The 24,887-nt window shown below is 41.3% G+C and overlaps 1 protein-coding gene across 1 annotated transcript in view; it reads right to left on the bottom strand.

Annotated features, from left to right (window-relative positions):
• Window positions 1-6: 6 nt before the first annotated feature.
• Window positions 7-24,887, bottom strand: part of LOC126378412 (glutamate decarboxylase) — a 60,808-nt gene continuing 35,927 nt past the window's right edge. The window contains exons 5-13 of the mRNA XM_050026761.1: window positions 17,951-18,148; window positions 17,050-17,168; window positions 16,066-16,206; window positions 15,542-15,652; window positions 14,954-15,021; window positions 8,678-8,756; window positions 3,134-3,283; window positions 1,192-1,386; window positions 7-189 (exon numbers count right to left, since the gene is read on the bottom strand). Coding sequence (XP_049882718.1) covers window positions 7-189; window positions 1,192-1,386; window positions 3,134-3,283; window positions 8,678-8,756; window positions 14,954-15,021; window positions 15,542-15,652; window positions 16,066-16,206; window positions 17,050-17,168; window positions 17,951-18,148 — 1,244 coding nt within the window. The remainder of the gene's footprint in view (window positions 190-1,191; window positions 1,387-3,133; window positions 3,284-8,677; window positions 8,757-14,953; window positions 15,022-15,541; window positions 15,653-16,065; window positions 16,207-17,049; window positions 17,169-17,950; window positions 18,149-24,887) is intronic.

The raw sequence follows: 24,887 nt of genomic DNA, 5'->3' as shown, positions 1-24,887 counted from the left end.
ATCAGTTTAGTCAACGATGATGTCGTGCCCCAGGCGGTCCATCTCGGCCAGCAGGAAGTCGACATCCCTCTCGGTGACGGCCGCCGAGGAGATGATGTTGCGGAAGAAGTTGGGGCGGCGCTCGTCGGGCTGATAACCCACCATGATGGTGCCCGCTTGCATCATGCGGCCCTTCAGTTTGGCGCACACCTGACGGAGTCAGACAATCAGCTAATTAGTAATTATCCAAAGGTTGCTTGGCAGAAAACGTAGCGGACCCAACTAGTTGGCCACCTAGTTCCGCTCACGTGCAACAGATGGCGCCACATTCAGTCTTCAAGCAGTCGTGAAACGCGGTATCGAAGTTTACACAGCAAGACGCATATATACAACTTGCAATACAACACTGTTGGACCGTCAATCCCTAGTCACACTACCAACTTGTGGCTAGCGGGGTACTTTGCTCTGTTCGGTACCCCGAAAATATCCTTTGGCGGCAGCACATCCTTGCCGCTAAAGAAAATGACCGTAAGCGTAGGCTTAGCCGTAACCCTCAGCCCTGAAAAACCTAAGCCGACCTAAACAGTCTATTACGATCGCCTCTTCCTTTTCGATGCGAATAGTAAAGGACTGGAAATGTCTGCCATCGTCTGTTATTCCAACTCGTTATTATCTGGGAGTTTTCAAGGCTAGAGTGAATAGGCATTTGCTAGGTAAGCGTGAGTCACCTTGGACCGCATCGTCACTGACCATCAGGTGAGATTGTGGTCAAATCATCCCCCTTAGTATTCGTTACGATGTCACTTACACCCCGTACAAGTACTTACTGCAGCTATACAAGTGCGTATGGCTGTTATTGACATGATATTTACATTGATATCAAGTGAAATTTCCTTTCGGGAAATTTTGGTGTCATTATTTTCAGTTTCATACTTTTGCGACTGAAAATTCCACTTGATATGTTCAACTTGCATACTTTTTATAATTTTAGTAATTTATCTGTCCAATAATGTAAATGGAAATAATATTTGATTCTATGTCAATCTGTCTTAGCAAATGAAACAATATAGGCGGAAATGTGACTCTTAATAAATAGGAAATAGTCACTTATTTACCTTTTTATAATATGATAAATACTTAGAATGAGGGTCTGAATCAGCCGTCAAAGTTTTCTTTACGATGTTACTAACACCCAGAATAAAAAAAAAATACCTTTCCAAGCAGCAACTCCTTGTCAGCAGAGTGGGGCACGTGGCGCAGCTGCTGCGGCAGGTACCAGAAGGACACGTTGACCATCTCGGGCTCCAGGATCAGCTGGAACTTGTCCGGCTGCTCCTTGATGCGGCGTACCATGTACTCAGTCAGCTCCATCAGGCGGTCCATGTGGTTCTCGAAGCCGGAGGTGCCCTGGAACGAGAGGGTTTGAAGTTTGCGATTATTATCATAACAAGGGGCTTTCCAGGCTACGTTCCCCACAAATAATACAGATGGCGCTGTCGAAATTTAACTTGATAGTTACCTACATACATACATAAACTCACGCCCGTAATCCCTAATGGGGTGGGCAGAGCTACAAGTAATCAAAGACAACTTGCAGCCACTGTTGATACGATGTCGTAAGCTGGATATGATGAACCTTATGGTGATAAGGGATCAGCCTATCGCCCATAACATTAGTCCATCATGTTAGAGGACACAATCCCTCTGTCGGTTTTCACGACATGCCCGGGAAGACAAGCAGCTGAACGTTTTCTATGTTTTTATTTGCTCCCAGAACAGCATAGAAGCAGATAGTTACCTATTTCCTCAAATAAAAATATACACCCTGATTGGTGGATGTGGTTCCTTAAATCCTGACCATCTGCTGGATTGACTTCCTCTGAACGATGATTGTATGAACTCTTTGCTTGAAGATGTAGGTATGTGTGTATGGTTATCACGAATGTATGGGCTTCTTCTGGGTGGCGATAAATGATAACGCTCAAGTATGATATAAAGCACTCTAATAAACTTTTCACAATAATACTGGTTATTATAATAAATTATGAGACAATGGATTTACATCTACGTTATGTGAAAACGCAGTATATCGGACGGTGGATTAGACGGAAGTGGTGACGTAGTTCGATTGCCGGCTTGCCGGAGGTAGTATTGATTCACGATTGAACTGTATCGCCGCTTCGGTCTGCGTCTGTGACTTAATTCTGATCACATCCATCTACCGAATAAAATAAATAGTACTGAAAAAGTTAATGTCTTCTCTAATAGAACAATTCACTAAAAAGATTCCTTATTAGTGAATTGTTTATATTACTCTCGCCATATTTAGAGGTTTTGTATACGATCTATAAGGATTATTGTATTCGATGATTCGAGGCATTCTGTATTGTACCATGTGTTAATAAACACGTGTATCCCATTATTCAAAGTACTTATTATTTTAAACGATCTCATCTAAGCCCCATCACCACAGAACGTTATTATAATATTAAGTACAGATTTTTTTAATGATGATATATATATATATATATATATATATATATATATATATATATATATAGTAGGTACTTATATTTCAATAGCTCTAAATAAATATGTATTATACATATATAGATTTAAGTGTTAAAGTTCCTAAAGAGTAGATTTTTTTAAGATAGGTTAGTTATAGATTCCTTTTATTTATTTTTAAGTAATCGGCAACTAGATGCCTCTCTTGTTTGCTGTGCCCTAGCAGGGCTTCATATGTACATATATTAAGTACAACACCTTGTATAACTTGTGACTTGCAATAAACTTCTATTCTTTTCTACTCGGGTAAGTACACAAATTATTCAATAATACTATGAAATGGCAGAAGCATTATAAAAATAATTGTTGCTTGATATTTGGATCACATTATGTATAGAATTATGTTGCTACCTATATTGCTTCTCTTTATTTTGATCGGAATAATAATGGGTACTTCGGGTTACAGAACTTGGTACAATTATGACTCAGCTTGGTACAAGTGTGAGCACTAATATTGGCAAGCCACTACAACCACAACTTGAAGTTATCATTGTGTCGACTACACTGGCTCACCTAACGTGGTATCATACTTCGGGTTAAAGATCTTGGTACAATTATAACCCAAATTGGTACAAGTGGTACTAACCTTGGCGCGCCACTGCAGCCACAGCTTGAAGATATCATTGTGCCGACCACACTGGATGACTTTGTCCCCGGTGTCATATTTGGGGTCATAGATCTTGTCTGTCATGAACAGATACTCGGCTGACATCGCGTTGCAACTCAAGAGGATGCCCTGTGAAAATAAAAAATACTTTTAAGTTGCTACGATTTCCATTTTTTTATTATCTTAAGTGCAGTTTTCAACGACCTCCGTGGTCCAGTGAGGTCCAGGCTCACGATCCGGAGGTCCCGGATTCGATTCCCGGTGGGTACGGTCACGAACACTAATATTTATACACTTTGAAACCATGTCATATTTTAACTTTTTTGACAAATGAAACCGTAAGTCTCACTAAATGTCAAATATCATAGTGCGACAGGGTTCTAAAGTGGGTACATTATATTGCTCATGACTGTACATATCATAAACATTACTTTGTGGTCCCTAGTTTGGTTACGACATTACAGGCTGATCACCAGATTGTCCGAAAGTAAGATGATCCGTGCTTCGGAAGGTTACTACTTACTGATGTAAGTAGTCGTTACATGAGTCATGTCAGGGGCCTTTGGCGGCTCAATAGTAACCCTGACATTAGGGTTGATGAGGTTGGTACTCCACCTCACAACCCACACGATAGAAGAAATCGACCATTATAGACAGCGATACGGCTCTACAGTTGGTCTAATAGAAAGCTTGGTGAGGTGTGGGTACTTAGTTCATCTTGCGATGGATGTACCTCTGACTACCCCAATTGGGATATAGCTCTGAGCTTGTGTTCATATTCATATTCATTTATTACCGACTTCAAAAAAGGAGGAGGTTCTCAATTCGACATTATTTTTTTTGTTTGTTCTGGGATAACTTCGTCGAGTATGAACCGATTTTGATAATTCTTTTTTTTTTTCGTAATAGTTATATTATATATTACATGTCATATGGAAAATATAATACTCGTAATACAATAATGGTACATAAGTACTAAGTGGTAAATTTTAAAGTGAAAAATTCTTTAAAGCTATAGAAATTGTGTTCGAGTAGTCAGCATTTAAGCCTACTTTTAAAACATTTCAATGATGGCGCGTCAACGATTGTCCCTCAATCGGCGCTTATCGCTATCGACCCGCCAGTGTCGATTAATTCTTTCAAATATTTTTCCTCTCAGACGACGCCTTGAGCCGAGGTTCGGGCCCAACTGGGCACCTTCAGACCTGTTGTCTTAAACGTTGTACCGGGTGAGAGCCTTCAGCGCTCCCCATTTGTCCGGCCAAGTAGTTAATGCCATCTGCGGCAAATCTACAATAAGTCACGTCGAAAAAAGAAACGTCAACGATTGATTAAGGCAATCTGTTATACACGGTTGGCCCAGTCACATGAGTCAGTTTGCTGGACTTGGCGAGTCTGTGTCTGACAGGTTGGAGTCTATTCGCGTGCCGTAGCGTGTTGTGTAGATATGTAATACTATGTAGCCAGAAGCTAGATAAACAGTTATTCAAACCATTTTCTATTAATAATATAATACTTGGCATACCTCCGTACCTCCGTACTTCATCCCTCTATCGAGCCAACCCCTATCTTTTAAAGCACTTAACATTCCCCGACTAACTCAAACAAAACTCAACCTCACCTAATCCTTTTAAAGTCTATAATCGATTTTGAATGTGAAGTAGGTTCAGTGGCGGTATTGTTTTTTAGGGTTCCGTACCCAAAGAGTAAAAACGGGACCTTACGATTATTACTAAGACTCCGCTGTCCGTCCGTCCGTCTGTCTGTCACCAGGTTATATCTCATGAACCGCAATAGCTAGACATTTGAAAGTTTCACAAATTACTTATGTATTTCTGTTGCCGCTATAACAACAAATGTTAGGGAGTTTGACTTCGATAGCTAAAGAGAGAAAATTGGACTGACCTGAAGCTCCTCGTCTGCTGGATTTCGGGGCGCCCCGGTCTCGTTCACCACAGGCAGTGTATATAGTCCTTGTGTGTAAGATTGCACTTGTCTTGTGTCGATAATTTGGAGTAATTGAGCACTTTTGGGAAATAGAAAAGCCTAGAAGGCGTATGAGCTCGTTGAGCCGTTGTGATTCGACCTGAAAAGTCTTGAGAATGTAATGAGAAAGAGACGTAGTTCAGTCTCTTCACGTTGGCAGCACTGTCGTGTGCGTTTCATTAGTGCACTTTGCAAAGCGTTTTGATCATATCCAAAATTCAAATTAGCTATCGATTTGGATGAATAGAAATACATAAATTACGAACTAGAAATAACCGTCTTGTGCTTGTGACAATTGGTTTTAAAAGAAGTACGGAACAACAAACACTAAAAACAAAATAAACTAAATATTTAAGGGGGCTCCCATACAACAAACGTGGTTTTTTGCCCTTTTTTTGCTCGATATCAATAATGGAAACAGGTATGGCAATAGGAGCCATGGCATGGGCCTTTGGCGGCTCAATTATAACCCTGACACCAGGGTTCAGAGGCTGGTATTCCACCTCACAACCCACACGATAAGAAGAAGAAGATGGCAACAAGTAGGCACAAACACACAGGTAGGTTCAAATATTCACAAAATACCCAAGTGTATTTTTACTTCAATAATAAAATTAAGATAAATTAAATATTTAAGGGGGGCTCCCATATAAAAAACGCCATGTTTTGCTTATTTTTGGTCGATATCGAAAGCTTACAATTTCAATGATACGGAACCCTTCGTGCGCAAGTCCGACCCGCACTTGGCCGGTTTTGTTAAATGATTTCGAGTCGTGTTGCAAGCAGCGTAAGGTTGGTTATGTTGAGTCGTCGAGAGTCGATATGGTATGCTAAGTCGTAAATTGTGAAACCCCGCCCTTCGAGTTGAGATGTTAGTGATGTGACTGTCACATAATATTTGTGAATAAAAATAAATAAATATAGATATATCGATAGTTATCGATAGTCGAGCAATAAGGCCGCCTATTTGTACTGTTTTCAGTACACACCATATAAGTTTATTTTAAGTTGTAAGTACCTGTCATTTTCTTATCCGCCGAAAAGGAAATTTTCATTTTAATCCCAATTGTGGTAGTCAGAGGTACATCCATCGCAAGATGAACTAAGTACCCACACCTCACCGAGCTTTCTGTTAGACCAACGTGATAGGTGAGCCGTATCGCCGTCTATAATGATCAAACTGTGTTACTGAAAACTGCACTGGATTCTACGTCATTTCCCGAGGTGTTATCGACATTAATGGCCATCGTGGTCCGGTAGTAGAGCGTTGGGCTCACGATCCGGAGGTCCCAAATTTGAATCCCGCCGAGGACCTATCAAAAAAATCTCTTTGTGGGCTCTGGTTTAGTTATGATATGACATTTCAGGCTAATCACCTGAGGGTCCGAAAGTAAGATGATCCGTGCTTCAGAAGGTTTGTTAAGCCGTTGGCCCCGGTTGCTACTTACTGATGTAAGTAAGTAGTCGTTACATGAGTCATGTCAGGGGCCTTTGGCTGTTCAATAGTGACCCTGACACCAGGGTTGATGAGCTTGGTACTCCACCTCACAACTCACACGATGGAAAAACCGACATGTCTACATTATGTTCCCCTCACTAGCCCCATCTGACGGACGTTTAATTAAATCCTCCGACATTCACAGCATATGTTGCCAATCACCCCTCGCTACCCTAGCCAAGGGATACTACACTCTATATTCTAGGGAATACGTCTCAAAATTGAAGAGGAACGGTCAATGTACGCACATTGAATGTAGAAATAAGTTTTTGAGTACTTTTTAAAGGTATTTTATGGTTCATTGTGTTTTTTTTTGTTTCTGTGCTGGAGAGGAAGCGAATAAGAAACAACACATTCAGCGGCTTGTCTTTCCGGGAATGTCGTAAAAACCGACAAGAGGGATTGTGAGTTCTAACACGATGAATAATAAGCTAATTTCCAAGTACTTAGTCAAATCAGTTACTTTTTACTAAACGTCTAAACACGAAATTCCTATGGAATTTGTGTGAAAAAGCAACCTGTGACGTCATAGAAATACAAGACAAAATGTCGCACATATTATTAAGTACATTTTTCTTTGAATCTGGTGAAGGTCGCGGGAAGCCGCTGGATGCGGGCAGCGCAGGACCGATCGTCGTGGGGATCCTTGGGGGAGGCCTATGCCCAGCAGTGGGCGTCGTACGGCAGATGATGATGTGGCATTTTTCTTTAATTCTTAATAAGTTAAATAGGCAAAAGAAAACGTTTTTTGTCAACTTCACTTTAATAAGTTACACTTTGAATCGTCATTTTTTTACATAACGAACGTCTCATCCGCCTAAAACTACTGCAGCTTCTCACAACCTGTATAGCCGCGGAAAAGTAGCTGCAAGAAATACCTCGGCACAGGGCCCCAGACGTTCTTTAAAAAACTTGGAATATTGTTATACAATTCAGTAATTTGGCTGCCTAATATCGGTTCCCAAACAGTTAATCCAATGCATTCATATCTTCTAAATCTTTTAATAACCTTTTTCACAAAGTTTCTGTTAAATCATTAGTCTTAAATCTGAATAAAGATAATTACTCACAGATAAAAGTGCCTTAAGGCCAATTATCCACAGACAGCATTTGCCATTAATAATAAGGGCAATTATTTACAGATGACGCCTGCAGTTGACGGGTTTACTGCCCACTCTTAAAGTTAATGTGGCGTGATGACGGCGGCCATGTTGTATTTTATGACTGTCATGAACATGTGACTTTGTAAGTGATTATGGTGGTTTAGAAATGGTAAGTAATTTTTGTATATTATTCGCAACCAGTTGGTAAGATAATGGTGTTGATTCCTGTACACACCAATTTTATTTTAAGTTATACCTGTCATTTTCTTATCCGCCGAAAAGGAAAGACTAAGACACAGAAAACTGGGATCATAAAGATGATTTTCGTGATATGTCCCTACCGGGATTCGAACCCGGGACATCCGGTTGGTAAGAGAAAGAAAGAAAGAAAGAAAATATTTATTTCCATATTGGACGCCACATTTACAAACTTACATTACAGAAATAAAAAGACAAATAATACAGACATTAAATACACAATGGAGGCGCCCAAAATAAAAAAAGGATCTCCCTCAGCATAATGCCGTGACACGTGCTTAGCACGGGCCGCGGCGCTGGTATTATGGGAGACCTATCGAACGTGAGCCACGGACACACCAAACTCAATTACGTACCTACTTATATACAATAAAGAAAACATACTATGATACTTACATAGATTATAATGCATTACTTATACTTGATATTATAGATATATATTCCTATTAAAGATATATATGCAAAATGAATAAATAAAACTTACTTATAATAACAAAACTACTAAAGTAAGCTCAACGCTCAACCACTAGACCACAGAGGCCGTTAGAAGATGAACTGAGTACCTACGCATCAGCGAGATTTCTGTTAAGACTTATGGGATAGGTGAGCCGTATCGCCGTCTGTAATAAGTAAAAACACTTGAATTTTGTAAGGCAATCTACCCCCTAGTGTACGTACCTCGTACTTGAAGTGCACGGTGGAGCACTGCAGCAGAGTGCCCATCAGCTTGTGGGGGTTCCACGTTACGGAGTCCGCTCTGAAACAATACAATACAATTGTTAATGAGTCTGATAGCAAGCACTTACCTAACTCCTGGGTTGCCGTGTGCCCGCATTTTTTTTGACGTGACTTATTGCAGATTTGCCGCAGGTGGCATTAACTACTTGGCCGGACATATGAGGAGCGCGTGCCCAGATGGGCGCGAACCTCGATAGGTAGTCGATAGCGATAAGCGCTGATTGAGGGAAATCGTCGACCACGCCGGCGGGGTCGGTATCGGGGTCCTGAAGTGTTTGGTGTCGCGACCTCAAAGTGAGAGGCAAGCGTTCTACCTACTGGGCTACCACGGCTTAAATTTTTAATAAATAAAGAATAAAAGAAATTAGACCCATGTTGGGCGCCAATATGAGAAATTAGACCCATGTTGGGCGCCAATATGAGTCTGCAAGCATTCTACCAAAGAAAAAAGAATTGTCTCTATCGGGAATCAAACCTCAGAGATCGTGAGCCTGCTCTAACCACTAGACTACGGGCACAGTTTATCCATTTTCTCAAAAACACCATGGGGAAAACATTTATCTAAGCGCTCCATACACATTTCTCTCGCCTTCACCCATCCATCATTCCCACAGAATATTAACGCGAGTTAAAAACCACTTGTTCTGACGTCATCAATTACTTTGTGACGTCACCGCCACAGAGTATAAATGAGTGGCTGTATGCTAATGTTGCGCGTGCCTATTCGGTGTGATAATAATGTTGTTTTTACATCAAGGGGGTGTTTTGTGTTTGATACGGTTTTGTTTATTTTTCCAGATTCAAAACGGAGTTAACATAACATGAGAGGTACGTGCATCGCAAGATGAACTAACTACCCACACCTCACCGAGCTTTCTGTTAGACCAACGTGATAGGTGAGCCGTATCGCCGTCTGTAATGGTCAAGCCAACAATGTTAGTGAAAACTGCACTTACTTAATAGAAATTAATAAGAAAGAAAGAAAAAATATTTATTCGACAACCAATAAAAAAAAAAAAAAAAATATAAATATTTTTTTTAATAACTCGTTCAAATTCAACCCCTAAGGGGATAAAAATGACAAAGTTTGTATGAAACTTTTATAATTTTATAGTCGCGAATAACAGCTAGTCGTTCAATATAATTTGAAAGGACCTCTGTGGTCCAGTAGTTGAGCGTTGGGCTCACGACCCGGGTTCGAATCCCGGTGGGGATACATCACGAAAATTACTTTGTGATCCCTAGTTTCGTCAAGACACTACAGGCTGATCACCTGATTGTCTGACAGTAAGACGATTCGTGCTTCGGAAGGCACGTTAATCCGTTGGTCCCGGTTCTTGCTTACTAATGTAAGTATGTATTTGTTACATGAGCCATATCAGGCGCCCTTGGCGGCTTAATTAGTAATCCTGATAACAGGGTTGATGGAGTTGGTAATCCACCTCGCAACCCACACGATAGAAGAAGAATATAATTTGTTTTTCAAACATAACTTATGTATGAATCCTTTAAAAATCTACTTTGTATTCAATTTAATGATTAGTTATAAGAACATTGTATTTACTCTTCTCACACACCCTCTCACAATCACTCACGTACACTTACATCTTACACAAAGAGAGGTTCACAACCTTTTGTATGATAGTAACTTTATTGTAACTTTTTTGTTGACTCTGTCGGAAACATAGGATTGTATGCTGGCTATATTTTTGTGTCTTTCTCCAGGAGAGAGGCATCATAGACTGAAATACAAGTATTTATATACTTAGTCGGCTATGGTACCTACTCAATTATATTCATGTCAATTATGCTTAACTTAAGGAAAACTATGTACCGATATTTTTGTCAATAAATATTATTATTATTATTATTATTATATACACATCGCTCTTCGAAGTGCAAGTGTATGTAAAGTGCATCAGACAGTTATCTGCTATTGACTCAGCTGGCTCAGCGGCTCAGATGGCTCAGACTCGCAGCGTTAGGGGATGTTTTGTAGGGCGCTGTTACACCGGACTTTTAAAAAAATGCCTTCGAAAAGCGTCTGTTTTGATCATCATTTCCATAGCGTTATGTAATGAGGAACTCGGTGGCGCAGCGGAAAACGCGCTCGGTCTGCGATTGTTTAAGTTAAGCAACTTTCGCAAAGGCCGGTCATAGGATGGGTGACCACAAAAAAAAAGTTTTCATCTCGAGCTCCTCCGTGCTTCGGAAGGCACGTTAAGCCGTTGGTCTCGGCTGCATTAGCAGTCGTTAATAACCACCAATCCGCACTGAATAATACCAAATGTTTTGAATTTATTGACAAATTCAAAATATTTGGTATTTTATTGTAAAAACGTATACATAACCCCAAAAAAGATGGATTTAATTTACTTAATCTAGAATTTTGAATAGCAATTAACTGATGACAGTGTGATAAGACAGATATGTCTTATGTGTATGTGATATGATTTATCTATCTATCTAAATGTGGTGTGAAAGACGATATAGTGACTAAGATTGAGAAGGGTATGTTAAGTTGGTTTGGACACGTAGAGCGGTTGAATGATAATAGAATTGCGAAAGCGGTATGTAAAGCGAAAGTTGATGGTAGGGCTGGCAGAGGACGACTTAGAAGTACTTACATTGACCAAATTGGAGATGTCCTTAGAAAAGGTTTAATACGATCTACTCTAAACCGGCGTGCGTGTATGAAGCGATTGTAGAATGTGGAGGAAGCAAGAGAAGTGTGTCAGGATCGAAGCAAATGGAATTCTATAGTCTCTGCTTACCGCGGTGGCGTGAGTTTATGTATGTAATTAACTGATGCAAATGAAATATATATATATATATATATATGTGAAAATACATATACAGGGTGTTAGTGACATCGTCACGAATACAAAGGTGGATGATTCAGGCCATGATCCTGAGTTAATATCAAGTGGAATTTCCTGTCGGAAAAGTCATCCCTCAAAGTTTTCGTTACGATGTCACTAACATCCTGTATATACGTATTATGTATATGTGTCTGGTGTAAATGTGTATATTATGTGTGTTGTAGGTTTTACCTAAATAAACTTTTTTATTATTTTTTTTTTTGACGCAGGTGAATTTTGCTTTGTTGGTATCTCAAACGCTCGGTGTCACAGGCAGCCATTTCAAAACTGACGTCCCATCTCAGAGGGAGAGTGTCGGAATGTAGCCCTCTTTTTACGAGGGCTTTTAATTAATCGTCCCCCAGCGAGGGGAAGTGACGTAAAGCAAGGATTAGCGGCAATCCCTAATGCTATGGTTTTCGCATTTTTTTAAAAGGCTCTTCGGCCTAAGCTTTTTATTTTGAGGCACTTTTTCTTAGCTTTAAATTAATTAGTTTTTAAGGTTCCCAACCTTAAAAGGAAAAACTGATCACTTTGTTGCTCCTTGACATGACTTATGGAGTTATAGGTTTCCTCAGCTACTACTTGACCGGACAAATGAGGAGCGCTGACAGCTCTTATCCAGTACAAAAACTTAAGACAACAGGTCTAAGGGTGCCTAGTTGGGTCGTGAAATTCGCAGGAATTGTACCTCCAAGTTCTGTTCTGATTATTTTTAGCTCTGCCCACCCCATTAGGGAGTACGGGCGTGTATGTTCAAGTATAAAATATCGAGTCAAATAAAGACCGCTCGCGTAGCAAGTGAACCGTAGTATGACGTGAGAACCTACATATTGTAACGACAGCTACGGCGTAGCTGCGGGCTATGAGCGTAGCAGACTACGCGGGGGATTTAGGGCTGTACCTGGTATTTTTTATTTATATTTTTATCTTTTAAATAATAAAAAAAAAATAGCTTAAGTTCGTCATCCCGATCGGGGTCAGCAGAGGCACACAATCGTTAGAATGTACAGAACCATTTTGCAAAGTTTCAGTTTCATTGTGGTTTTAAAACTATCCAAAAGTTGATGTCAGTGGGTAAGTACATTATTAAGTAAGTATAATACAAACGGCCTCCGTGGTCCACTGGTTGAGCCAACGCTCACAATCCGGAGGCCCCGGGTTCAAATCCCGGTGAGGACATATCACAAAAATCACTTTGTGGTCCTCAGTTTGGTTAGGACATTACAGCTGGTCATTCGATTGTCTTTAAGATTATCTGTGCTTCGGAAGGCATGTTAAGCCGGTGATCCCGGTTACTTCTTACTGATGTAAGTAAGTAGTCGTTACATGAGTCATGTCAGGGGCCTATGGCGAGTCAATAATAACCCTGACACCAGGGTGGATGGGGTTAGTAATCACCTGACAACCCATACGATAGAAGAAGAATCGTATTTGTTTTGAGTGGCAACCCTGTATTAACGTCACTCGGTCCAACGCACACGGGTTGGGATTGCAGATGTTTAGCAGCGCACTAATGGAAGGACGGATTAATAGGTAGCTTTCACTGAGAATTTTGATATAGAAGAGAAAAGTAATATTTATATAACATAACATAATATACATTGTTTTAAGTTTACGCAGTTATTATCATAATTAAAACACATAACACAGACATGTCTACCCGTAGAAAATTATGGATCTACCTACTCTACTCCAATCTCATCAGTCATCCCGTGATCATGGCACTTGCAACAGTGTCGAAATATCGGGAGTCTCATATCCCCATTTTAAACGCGGTAAGAACCCGTTATTATGACTGTGTTTTAATTATAACATAATATATATAAATAATAATAATATTTAAAAAATAAACGTAATATATATAAATAAAAGAGAAAAGTAATATTTATATAACATAACATAATATACATAATATAACATAAAGCTTCTTTTCCCCGGCTATACAGGTTGTGAGAAGCTGCAGTAGTTTTAGGCGGATAAGACGTTCGTTATGTAAAAATTGACAATTCAAAGTGCAACTATGTTACCTACTGAATGAGGATATTTTTGAATTTGAATTTGACTAAGCTCACGACTATATCCCAATTGGGGTAGTCAGAAAATCCATTGCAAGATGAACTAAGTACCTACACCTCACCGAGCTTTCTGTTAGAACAACGTGATAGGTGAGCCGTATCGCCGTCTATAATGGTCGAGACAACTGTGTTAGTGAAAACTGCACTTAAATTAAAAACTCATTGCTGCAAGTCCGGATATATCTTTAGATATACATTAATTCACGATTTTCCACTAGGGTAAGCAGATACTATGGAATTCCATTTGCTCATGAAAATGTTAGTGCTTTTTTGCAATTATTTTCAGTTCCATACTTTTGCGACGGAAAATTCTGCTTAATATTAACTCAGATTGAGCTGAATCATCCGCCTCAGTATTCGTTACGATGTCACTAACACTATTGGGCTCCCCTCAATCAACTGGAGGGGGTATGGAGTATACTCCACCACTGCTGCTCCATTGCGGATTGGTAGAGGTTTATGGACTAAAATCCGGGGACCAACGACTTGACATGCCTTCCGAAACACGGAATATATTTTCATATAAGTAGTATGTATTTTCATGAGTTTTGTGACGGAAAATTTCACTTTATATTAACTCAGAATCATGGTCTGAATCATCCCCTTGAGTATTCGTTACGATGTCACTAACACCTTTTATTATAGGCTGTTTTTGTTATGTATTTGATTGATTGTACTGGTAGTTGCAGCTTCCGAATACATACATATCCTCACGCGAGTCCCTTTTAAATCCATCGTCTACAGGTAATACAAATTCGTTTCACGCGGAAAGCCACGGGAGTTCCGTGGTTCCTTTGCAATGAAAATCTGCACATTGACCTAGGTCTGCCAAACATTGCCCAATGGCTTAAATTAGCTTCAAAACCTTTTTTTATTATTCTGCTCCACACCACCCAAATACCCTGGTAGTTGCATTTCAGAATACATCCCGCTTAGAGACGGTACTGATATTTAAGTATCGGAGTCTGAAGGACGTAATATACGATTCTGACGACCCGATTACTCTAGCCATAGAAGCGGCCAATAAGCTTGCGACAACAAACACTTCAGGACCCCGATACTGATCCCGCCGGCGTGGTCGACGATTTTCCTCTTTAAGCGCTTATCGCTGGTAATTATATTATTATGAAAGTTTATATTTTAAGGTCCCTCAGCGCTCCCCATTTTTCCGGCTAAATACTCAATACCATTTGCGGCAAATCTACAAAAAGGCACTCTGACACCAGGGTTGACGATAGAAGAAGCTCTCCAAAAAAAAAGAGATTGATTGTACTTACCGCTCGATGGCAGTCATACGAGGATGACGATACTTCTTGGAGAACAGCAGGCCTCCGCCCCAAGCAGCCTGTCATCAGGAAGATACATATTAGCACCAATGTTCAAACCATCATAGACGGCGATACGGCTCACCATCTATCACGTTGGTCTAACAGAAAGATCGGTGAGGTGTGAATTGATGAATGTGGAGGAAGCAAGAGTTGTGTGTCAGGATCGAAGCAAATGGAATTCCATGGTTTCTCGTACGCTAACGACCTCCGTGGCCCAGTGGTTGAGCGTTGTGCTCACGATCCGAAGGTCCCGGGTTCAAATCCGGGTGGGGATAAATCACCAAAATCACTTTGTGATACCTAGTTTGGTTAGGACATTACAGGCTGATCACCTGATTGTCCAAAAGTAAGATGATCCGTGCGTCGGAAGGCATGTTAAGCCGTTGGTCCCGTACTAATTAATGATGTAAGTACGTAGTCGTTACATGAGCCATGTCAGGGGCCTATGGCGGCTCAATAATGACCCTGACACCAGGGTTGATGGGGTTGGTAACCTCACAACCCACACGATAGAAGATAGTATTATTTGGTACTCACATCAACATGCATCCACATGTCATACTTCTCGCAGATGTCAGCGATCTCCGGCAGCGGGTCGAAGGCCCCCAGCACCGTCGTGCCGGCTGTCGCGTTCACGAAGAACGGGATCTGGACAGACGGATATAGTTAGTTCATCATCATCAGCCATACGACCCCCACTGCTGGGCAAATGCCTCCCCCAAAGATCTCCACGACGATCGGTCCTGCGCTGCCCGCATCCAGCAGCTTCCCGCGACCTTCACCAGATCGTCGGTCCACCTTGTAGCGGGCATACCCACTGAGCGTCGTCCGACACGTGATCGCCATTCTAGATACTTCTTCGATACTTTCCGCCCCGCATCAATTTTGAACCTAGCTCAGACGCTGTTTAGGGGAGGTGAACCTAGCTCAGACGCTTGGGGTTAAGGCGGCACACAATAAGAATTAGATTTTTGTATGGAGTGTCCAGGGTGTTCCTCCAATTGAGAGCACTGACCGCTCTCCATTTGTCCGGCCCAGTAGTTAAGCAACGTTATACTCACATGCCCCTTGTCCTTGTGGTACCTGACCAGCCGCTCCAGCTCCTGCGGGATCATGCGCCCGCGCTCGTCGCTCGGTACACATATGCAGTAGTCCGTGCCGAGACCGCACACCGATGCGCATGATTTCACTGAGTAGTGGCACTGGGGGAGAGATCATTATAACATGTGAATAGTCGTAAACGTAAAAAAGTCATATGGTATAGGGGTCTCTACACTTGGGGCACCTTTAAGTACTTGGGGCAAATAAAAGTACCTACTTGGGGCAACTCAAAGTACTTGAGGAAACCTAGCTAGAGTGAATAGGCACTCTAGAGGACATCCGTCACTTACCATCAGGTGAGATTGTGGTTGAACGCGAGCCTGGGCAAACAACATTACTTAGGGAAACTCCAAGTACCTGGACAAACTCTAAGTTCTTGGGGTAACTCTATCCATACCTTACTACGATACCATACCTCAAGTATTTGGAGATCAATCAATCAATCATCATTTATTTGCGGAAAACATTGGCAACATTGGTGCTTACAACCCCCAAGGACTTAGATTTTGCCCAAGTACTTGGGGAAACTCCGATAACTTGGGGCATCTGCAAGTACTTTACGTACGGTATGGTGTGTTATGGTTGGTAGATTTTTTTCACACTTCAGGACCCCGATGACACTTCAGGACCCCGATACCGACCCCGCCGGCGTGGTTGACGATTTCCCTCATTCAGCGCTTATCGCTATCGACCCACTAGGGTCGATTAATTCTTTCAAATATTTTTCCTCTCAGACGACGCCCTGAGCCGAGGTTCGCGCCCAACTGAGCACCCTCAGGCCTGTTGTCTTAAACGTTGTACCGGGTGAGAGCCTTCAGCGATCCCCATTTGTCCGGCCAAGTAGTTAATGCTATCCGCGGCAAATCTACAATAAGTCACGTCAAAAAAAAAGGTAGATTTTTATTGCTTGCACCGCCTATGCATGTTCTTTGGCCATATCTTACCTGGTCGGAGGTGAACATGACGAGGTGCCCCGGCAGGCTGGTGAGCCCCTTCTCCTTGTAGTACGGGAACTTGTGGTGGCGGGCCGCCAGGAACGCGTACAGGTTCGAAACTGACCCACCTGTAGGAAGACAGGGTGGTTAGAATTCTATAACCAACAACATCATAAGCCTTTCGCCGTCTATAATGGTCGAGCCAACTGTGTTAGTGACAACTGCATTTGATTCTTGTTATCGACATTAACGACCTCCTTAGTCCAGTAGTTGCGTGTTAGGCTCACGATCTGGAGGTCCTGGGTTCGATTCCCGGTGGGGACATATCACAAAAATTACTTTGTGGTTCCTAGTTTGGTTAGGACATTACTGACTAATCACCAGATTGTCCGAAAGTAAGATGATCCGTGCTTCAGAAAGCACTTTAAGCCGTCAGTCCCGGTTACTACTTACTGATGTAAGTAAGTAGTCGTTACATGAGGCATGTCAGGGGCCTTTGGCGGCTCAATATAGTAACCCTGATGGTTAATGATGTTGGTACTCCACCTCACAACCCACACGATAGAAGAGAAGACGTATTCAGAACTACATCCATTGCAAGACGAACTAAGTACCTACGCCTCACCAAGCTTTCTGTCAGACCAACGTGATAGGTGAGCCGTATCACCGTCTATAGTATAATGGTCGAGACAGCTGTGTTAGTGAAATCTGCACTTAAGATAAATTAATAACTCATAGGTGCAAGTCCAGTGCCTGGGTTCGAACCGGCGCTGCCAAGCTGGGAGAGGCAGTCCAGTGACCCACAGGACCACAGTGATTCCAGTCTTTTAGAAGCGACTTCCTTTCTGACCTTTCAAACTGCGAAGGGAAAGCCAAGGACGATAAGGTTTCCCATCTTTAATCAACTCACCAGGAGCAAGAATGGAGTCTCCGCCCTTCCAGCCGATCATGTTCCTCATCTTCTCCAGCACGACATTCTCCATCAGAATGAAAACCGGTGCTATCTCGTAAGTGAACATGTTGGTGTTGGCAGCTGCTGTCAACCACTCGCCGGCCAGAGACACGATATCTAACCCGGTTGACAGCTGGTTGAAGAAGTGGGGGTGGCCTGTGGGTAGAAAATGTATGATAAATAGAATTTTTTAAATCCAACTAGCTTTTGCCCGCGACTTCGTCCGCGTGGCGTGTTATAAAAGAAAGATCTTTGTGTGTGTGGGAGTGCATATCAAATTTCAAGCATCTAACTTATGCAGTTTAGATTTTTTCATACAATTTTTTTTCCCCGCTAACTCCCATTTTTCAAAATACTTACAGCCATAACTAAATTTTATATTTACTAAGGTATGCATGCATGCTAGATTTAAAACATCCATCTTACGCGGTTTCGATTTTTCATACAAATGTTTCTTCCCGCTAACTCCCGTTTCCGTGGGAATTTTGCAATATCCTGTTGCAACTACGCTTTAAGTTAACTAAGGTACCTGCATGTCAAATTTCAAGCGTCTATTTTAAGTGGTTTAGATTTTTCATACAAAAGTATTTTCCCGCTAATTCCCGTTCCCGTGGGAATTCCGGGAATTCCTTTCTTAGTGCACCTCTACGGTACCTAAGCTACGTCGCTACCAAATTTCAAGTGCCTACGTTTAGCCGTTTAGGCTGTTGATATGTCAGTCAGTCAGTTTCTCCTTTTATATATGTAGAAGATTAAAGCCAAATGGTCATATGCGGTTGGTGTCATAGTAAAAAATGTTCAGAGCAATCTACTTGATGGCTTCGACATATTTTTTTTCTCTGTAATGGAAAGTTGATGATCTCCTTTGGTGCATAATGGCGCTGATTTCAGTCAACACTTCCAGTGAAGTAAGGTAGGAAATCTTAAAGATAGGATATCTCCAAAACCGTAAATAATCGCTGAACATACATGGGGGTTTCTGGTAGCCAACGAGCCCCTCTATTTAATATTTCATTTTGATCCTGAACCTCTGGGCAACCCTGTATAGTATAGGTTATTTTGACGTGATTTATAAATTTGCCGCTTTAACTACTAGGCCGGACAAATGAGGGGCGCGGTCCAAACTTATCACCCGATACTGAAATTTAAGGCCACAGGCCTGAGAATACCCACTCCTCGCCAGCTATGACTAAGAAATAGGGAGCGAGCATATTGGATAAATCCTGGAAAACACGTGATATCAATCTATGATTCAAATATGAGAACTCATATATTAGAACGGAGGAGGTCGGTGGCGCAGCGGTAAACGCGCTCAGTCTGCGATTGTTGAAGTTAAGCAACTTTCGCAAAGGCCGGTCATAGGATGGGTGACCACAAAAAAAAAAGTTTTCATCTCGAGCTCCTCCGTGCTTCGGAAGGCACGTTAAGCCGTTGGTCTCGGCTGCATTAGCAGTCGTTAATAACCACCAATCCGCACTGGACCCGTGTGGTGGTTTAAGGCCCGATATCCCTATCCATCCATAGGGAAGGCCCGTGCCCCAGCAGTGGGGACGTTAATGGGCTGATGATGATATTAGAATATGAGTTGGGATTCGAACCTGTGACACTACGATGTATGTAAGTCATACGTACTCGAAAGGGCATCACGAATTTGAGCTGCTTACCAGCTCTTTTTTGGCACGGAAGAACATTAAAATCTCCCATCTGACTTTCAAATTTACACTGTTTTTACACGAAATGCTTCCCAACATTCTCCAAGACAATTCAATTTACAATAAAACCTCTAAAACTGTGTTACTAGCAACCAGAAACCAATCTCCCAGTCGACCGGCCCGACCGGATGTGACCGGATGTAATAGCACGCGCCATTTCATCCCGCGATTGTCCGCCATGTTGAATTGATGCGGTGTCAACTGTTTTCCTTTTTTTTTAAAAGATTATGGCCTGTTGTTTTTGAGTGTTGCCAATTTAGACACATTTAAACACCTACAACACGTCGCAATGACCAGCTTTCGCGACACGACAACCGCGCCGCGCCCTATGACATTGGCCGCCTCTATAGCTAGAGTAATCTCTCGTAATTTCTAGTAATCTCTCTCGTATATACGTCATATATGATCATCACGACCCAGGATCGTGTAATATGACGTCCTTCGGGCGCCTATACTTTTCAGTATTGTCCCTAAGCGAGATGTATGCGCAACTACCAGGATATTTGGATGGTGCGGAGCAGAATCGATAAAATGTTTCTAGAAGTTAATTTGACCCATTGAACCCAAAAAAGGAAGACCTAGATGCTTTTTGTGGTTAGCACAATTTACGAATTGTGCTATATTTTTGATTTTTAGTACTTAATACAGCCTCCGTGGTCTAGTGGTTAGAGCGTTAGGCTCACGATCTGGAGGTCCGGGTTCGATTCCCGATGGGGACATTGTCGAAATCACTTTGTGAGACTGTCCTTTGTTTGGTAAGGACTTTTCAGGCTTGAATCACCTGATTGTCCGAAAAGGTAAGATGATTCCGTGCTTCGGAGGGCACGTTAAGCCGTTGGTCCCGGCTATTAGCCGTAAAAACACCTCCACCAACCCGCATTGGAGCAGCGTGGTGGAGTATGCTCCATACCCCCTCCGGTTGATTGAGGGGAGGCCTGTGCCCAGCAGTGGGACGTATATAGGCAGTTTATGTATACTTGGTACAGTATGAAATAAACCCCCTAATATATCATAATAATATTCTATCCGATAAGGAAATTGATTTCCCTCATAAAAATACGGCATTCCGACACCGTTCGTGTGGATGATAAAATACCTCGTGTAATGGCCGCGGCAAGATGGCGGCTTTCCCGCCAAAATTGCCAACATGGCGGCAGCTTTATGGCTAATGATGTCATAAAATATAGCATAGAATCGCGATCAGCTTGGGATTTTATACACGTAATCTTTTAAAATGCTAATGGATGGAACATACGAGGATAAAAAGGAAATATTTCATAAGTACCATGTGTTTTGAGTGGTCACTGAACTGGTGACCTACCAGCGGCATCCGGTAATATGTATATGGGTCGTATACGATTCTCACGACCCGATTAAGTACTCTAGCTATAGAGGCAGGCAATCTGCTCGCGACAACAAACACTTCAGGAACCCAATACCGACCCCGCCGGCGTGGTCGACGATTTCCCTACTTCCACGCTTATAGCTACGATAGAGACGATTAATTCTTCCAAATATAGTCCTCTCAGCCTTGAGCAGAGATTCTCACCCAACTGTGCACCCTCAAGTTATCTGTTATTTTTGTTTAAGAGCCCTTAGCGTTCCCCATTTGTCCAACCATACTTAACTACTGTTGATGACATCTGAGGCAAATCCACAAATTAAATAGTCACGTCAAAAAAAATTTAAAATAAGATAAATATTTGTATACTTTATTGAGCACAATGGACGCACGATACAGAGATGTTTATGTTTATAAAAAAAGTGTCAAATGATAAAGTGTCGCCCCCTATCTTAGTAAGATTGAGAAGGGAATTCAAATTCAAGAATACCTTTATTCAGTAGGTAACATAGTTACACTTTGAATCGTCATTTTTACATAACGAACGTGTCATCCGCCTAAAACTGCTGCAGCTTCTCACAACCTGTATAGCCGGGGAAAAGAAGCTGCAAGAAAAACCTCGGCACAGGGCCTGTCTGAGAACTGATATTAGGCAGCTAAATTACTCAATTGTATACCAATATTTTATGTTTATTTTTATTTTTTTAAAAAACGTCTAGGGCCCTGTGCCGAGATTTTTCTTGCAGTTTTTTTCCCCGGCTATACAGGTTGTGAGAAGCTGCAGTAGTTTTAGGCGGATGAGACGTTCGTTATGTAAAAAATGACGATTCAAAGTGTAACTATGTTACCTACTGAATAAAGATATTTTTGAATTTGAATTTGAATTTTGGCCCTAGACGTCCTTTAAAAAAAGAATGTCAAGTTGGTATGGACACGAAGAGCAGATGAAGGACACAATACTTATACAGAAAGGCACAACTGAGAAAAAAAACATCTACCTATTATGTCACCCGCATGTTTATAAAAAAAGTGTCAAATGATAAAGTGTCGCCCCCTATCCCTAGGGGCGGGTTATCTGGCCGCGCAGGGGTGCCAAACAAACAATATTAAATCAATCTGAGGGTATTTAAATTAGCTGGATTGTTGGTTTATGGGTCGAGTTGCGTTCAATTTGAATAAGTATGGTTTAAGATGGTGTTGGATTGAATTAAGTTTGTTTTGTTGGTTGGATTTTTCATAAAGGGAGTGGAATTCTTTGCCGTCTTCTACTGTATTTCCGAATGCATATAACCCGGGTGCTTTCAAGGCCAGAATGAGCAGGCACCTTCTGGGCGAGCTCGCTCCATCTTAGTCCACGTCAATGCCTTCGGGCAAGTCTGCGGCCAAGAGCAAACCCAACAAAGGTAATTTTTTATATGTTTGTACATTTCCTTATGAATAACTGTATCAGTCAGTATGTAATAACAAGGGTCATCATTTATAAGTACACAAAAACAAAGATAAAAGATGATGAATGTCAGTGAAAACTGCACTTAAAAATAAATTAATAACACATTGGAGCTAATTCCTGCAGACGCCATCTAATTTTATTATTTATTTATTAAAAACACTTACATCTACCATTACAGTTTATATAACCAATTCGATAGAGTAGGAACATATCTTGACATCACTTACTAATTTATTCGGTACCTAACTATTGTTTATAAATATTCATTTTATAACTTAACACATATAGCGTAACCTTTGTAAATTCACTTTTAAGTTATACCTGTAATTTTCTCATCCGTTGAAAAAGAAATGGACGAGTAATCGACAGACATAAAATTTATGGAATACATATCAATTTTAAGCAGAAATCTAAAACAACCGTCTAAAAATTTTACATCGGCCAAAAACCCGACAGAATTAAGTAGACAGCACGTCAAACGGATTGCATACCAGCGAGGTGCCTATTTTATTCGCACGTGTTATTCATTCATTTTAAAATTAACTTGTTGACAATCATCCGTCCCTTTCCTTTTCGGCGGATAAGATAATGACGGGTATAACTTAAAATAAAATGAGAGGTGTGTGCAGGAATCGGGGCCAATGGTACCTAAGGACAACGTTAAAACAAAAATCATTCAAAATTCCACATGACATGACTCCAAAACACTTCTTTCTACTGTCATTATATTATATTTTATCTACATTTTTTATCAGCAGCTTTCCCCCACACGCCCGTCGCAGTTTATCGCGCCATTGAAAAAGTTTATCTACTGGCGACACAAAACATGTGGGAGATAGAAGAATATTGTTTTTGCCATCCGCGAGGGATGAATCCCGGGGGAGGCGGGATTTATACACCACGATACGCCAGAGATAAACGTAAACAGACGGACGGGCGGAAATTAACATAGTCTTTTTACCTCTTCCTCAATGTATACCTGTGCTACAGTTTATTTTGTAATGTTTATTTTTGTTATATTTTCTTTTTATGTTATAATTTTACATTGTAAGTAAAATTAAGGCTAGTTTCTAATAAAAAAATTATCTGGTTCCCCAAGATTCAGGCATTGCCTAGTTTGGGGACCCCTGTACAACTCCTGAATTCTAATTAGTTTAAAAGCACACCTTTAGTATTAAGTAAACATATATTTTTGTATTTCTCTTATTTTGTGCAATAAAGTTATTATTATATTATTATTATTATATTATCTTCTTATGGTGTGGGTTGTGAGGTGGAATACCAACCTCATCAACCCTGGTCACTCCCCGGACACTTCATACAAACAACCTCGTTTTACACAGACACTGCACATTGACATTATCGTACACGCGCATCTGTGTGTGTGACGTCTGACACCATACGATTCGAGTCTAAACTATGTTCGAGGGGGGTGAGGTAAACCTAGCTCAGCCGCTGGTGGGGAGCGAAGAGTTGCCATTCTATACGTAGTATTATTCCTTATTCTATGCCCTGGTGTCAGGGTTATCACTGAGCCACCATATGCCCCTGACATGGCTCATGTAACGACTACGTACTTACATCACAGACACACGCACTCAAACGCACACTGAATCTTTACATTTACTTTACATACTTCTTTGTGTACCACTCAATTTTTATATTTTATGTTTTGTTTTGGCTTCACTTTTCTATAGTTCTAAGGTTATAAATTAGGAGTTCCGTAAGAGGTTGGGAGCCTGGTGATCTGTCACACAGGGTCACACCTAGTATCGACACCAGTCTCTCACAAAGGCACTATAGTGTGTATCATTACCTTAGTTAAGTTTACATAATTTGTGTTACCTTTGTGAAGGGAAAATAAAGATTATTTTTATTTATTTTATCAGTAAGTAGTAACCGGGACCAACGGCTTAACGTGCCTTCCGAAGCACGGATCATTTTACTTTTGGACAACCAGGTGATCAGCCTGTAATGTCTTTTCAAATTAGGGATCACAAAGTGATTTTTGTAATGTCCCCACCAGGATTCGAACTCGGGACCTCCGGGTTGTGAGTCCAGCGCTCAACCACTGGACTATGGCCGTTGCAGTTAAGAGTACTGAAATAAACAAGTCCTAAAATATCGAATCGTGTAATGTAAAATTTGACATGCGAGTGGCGATAGATAAGTGCACATCAAGGGTTGTTCACTGAAGTAGTGTCTGGTAGATGGTGGTGTTGCTGACGTTAAGTACACAGTTCATGTCTGATTATTGACACTAAGTAACGACCTCCGTGGTCCAGTGGTTGAGCTTTGTGCTCACGATCCGGAGGTCCCGGGTTCGAATCCCGGAGGGAACAAATCACAAAAATCACTTTGTGATCCTTAGTTTGGTTAGGACATTACAGG

This window comes from Pectinophora gossypiella, chromosome 26, assembly GCF_024362695.1.
Source record: "Pectinophora gossypiella chromosome 26, ilPecGoss1.1, whole genome shotgun sequence".
In the NCBI taxonomy this organism is placed as follows: domain Eukaryota; kingdom Metazoa; phylum Arthropoda; class Insecta; order Lepidoptera; family Gelechiidae; genus Pectinophora; species Pectinophora gossypiella.
Note: the sequence above shows the minus strand (reverse complement) of the source record. Positions and strands in the feature narration are given on the sequence as shown.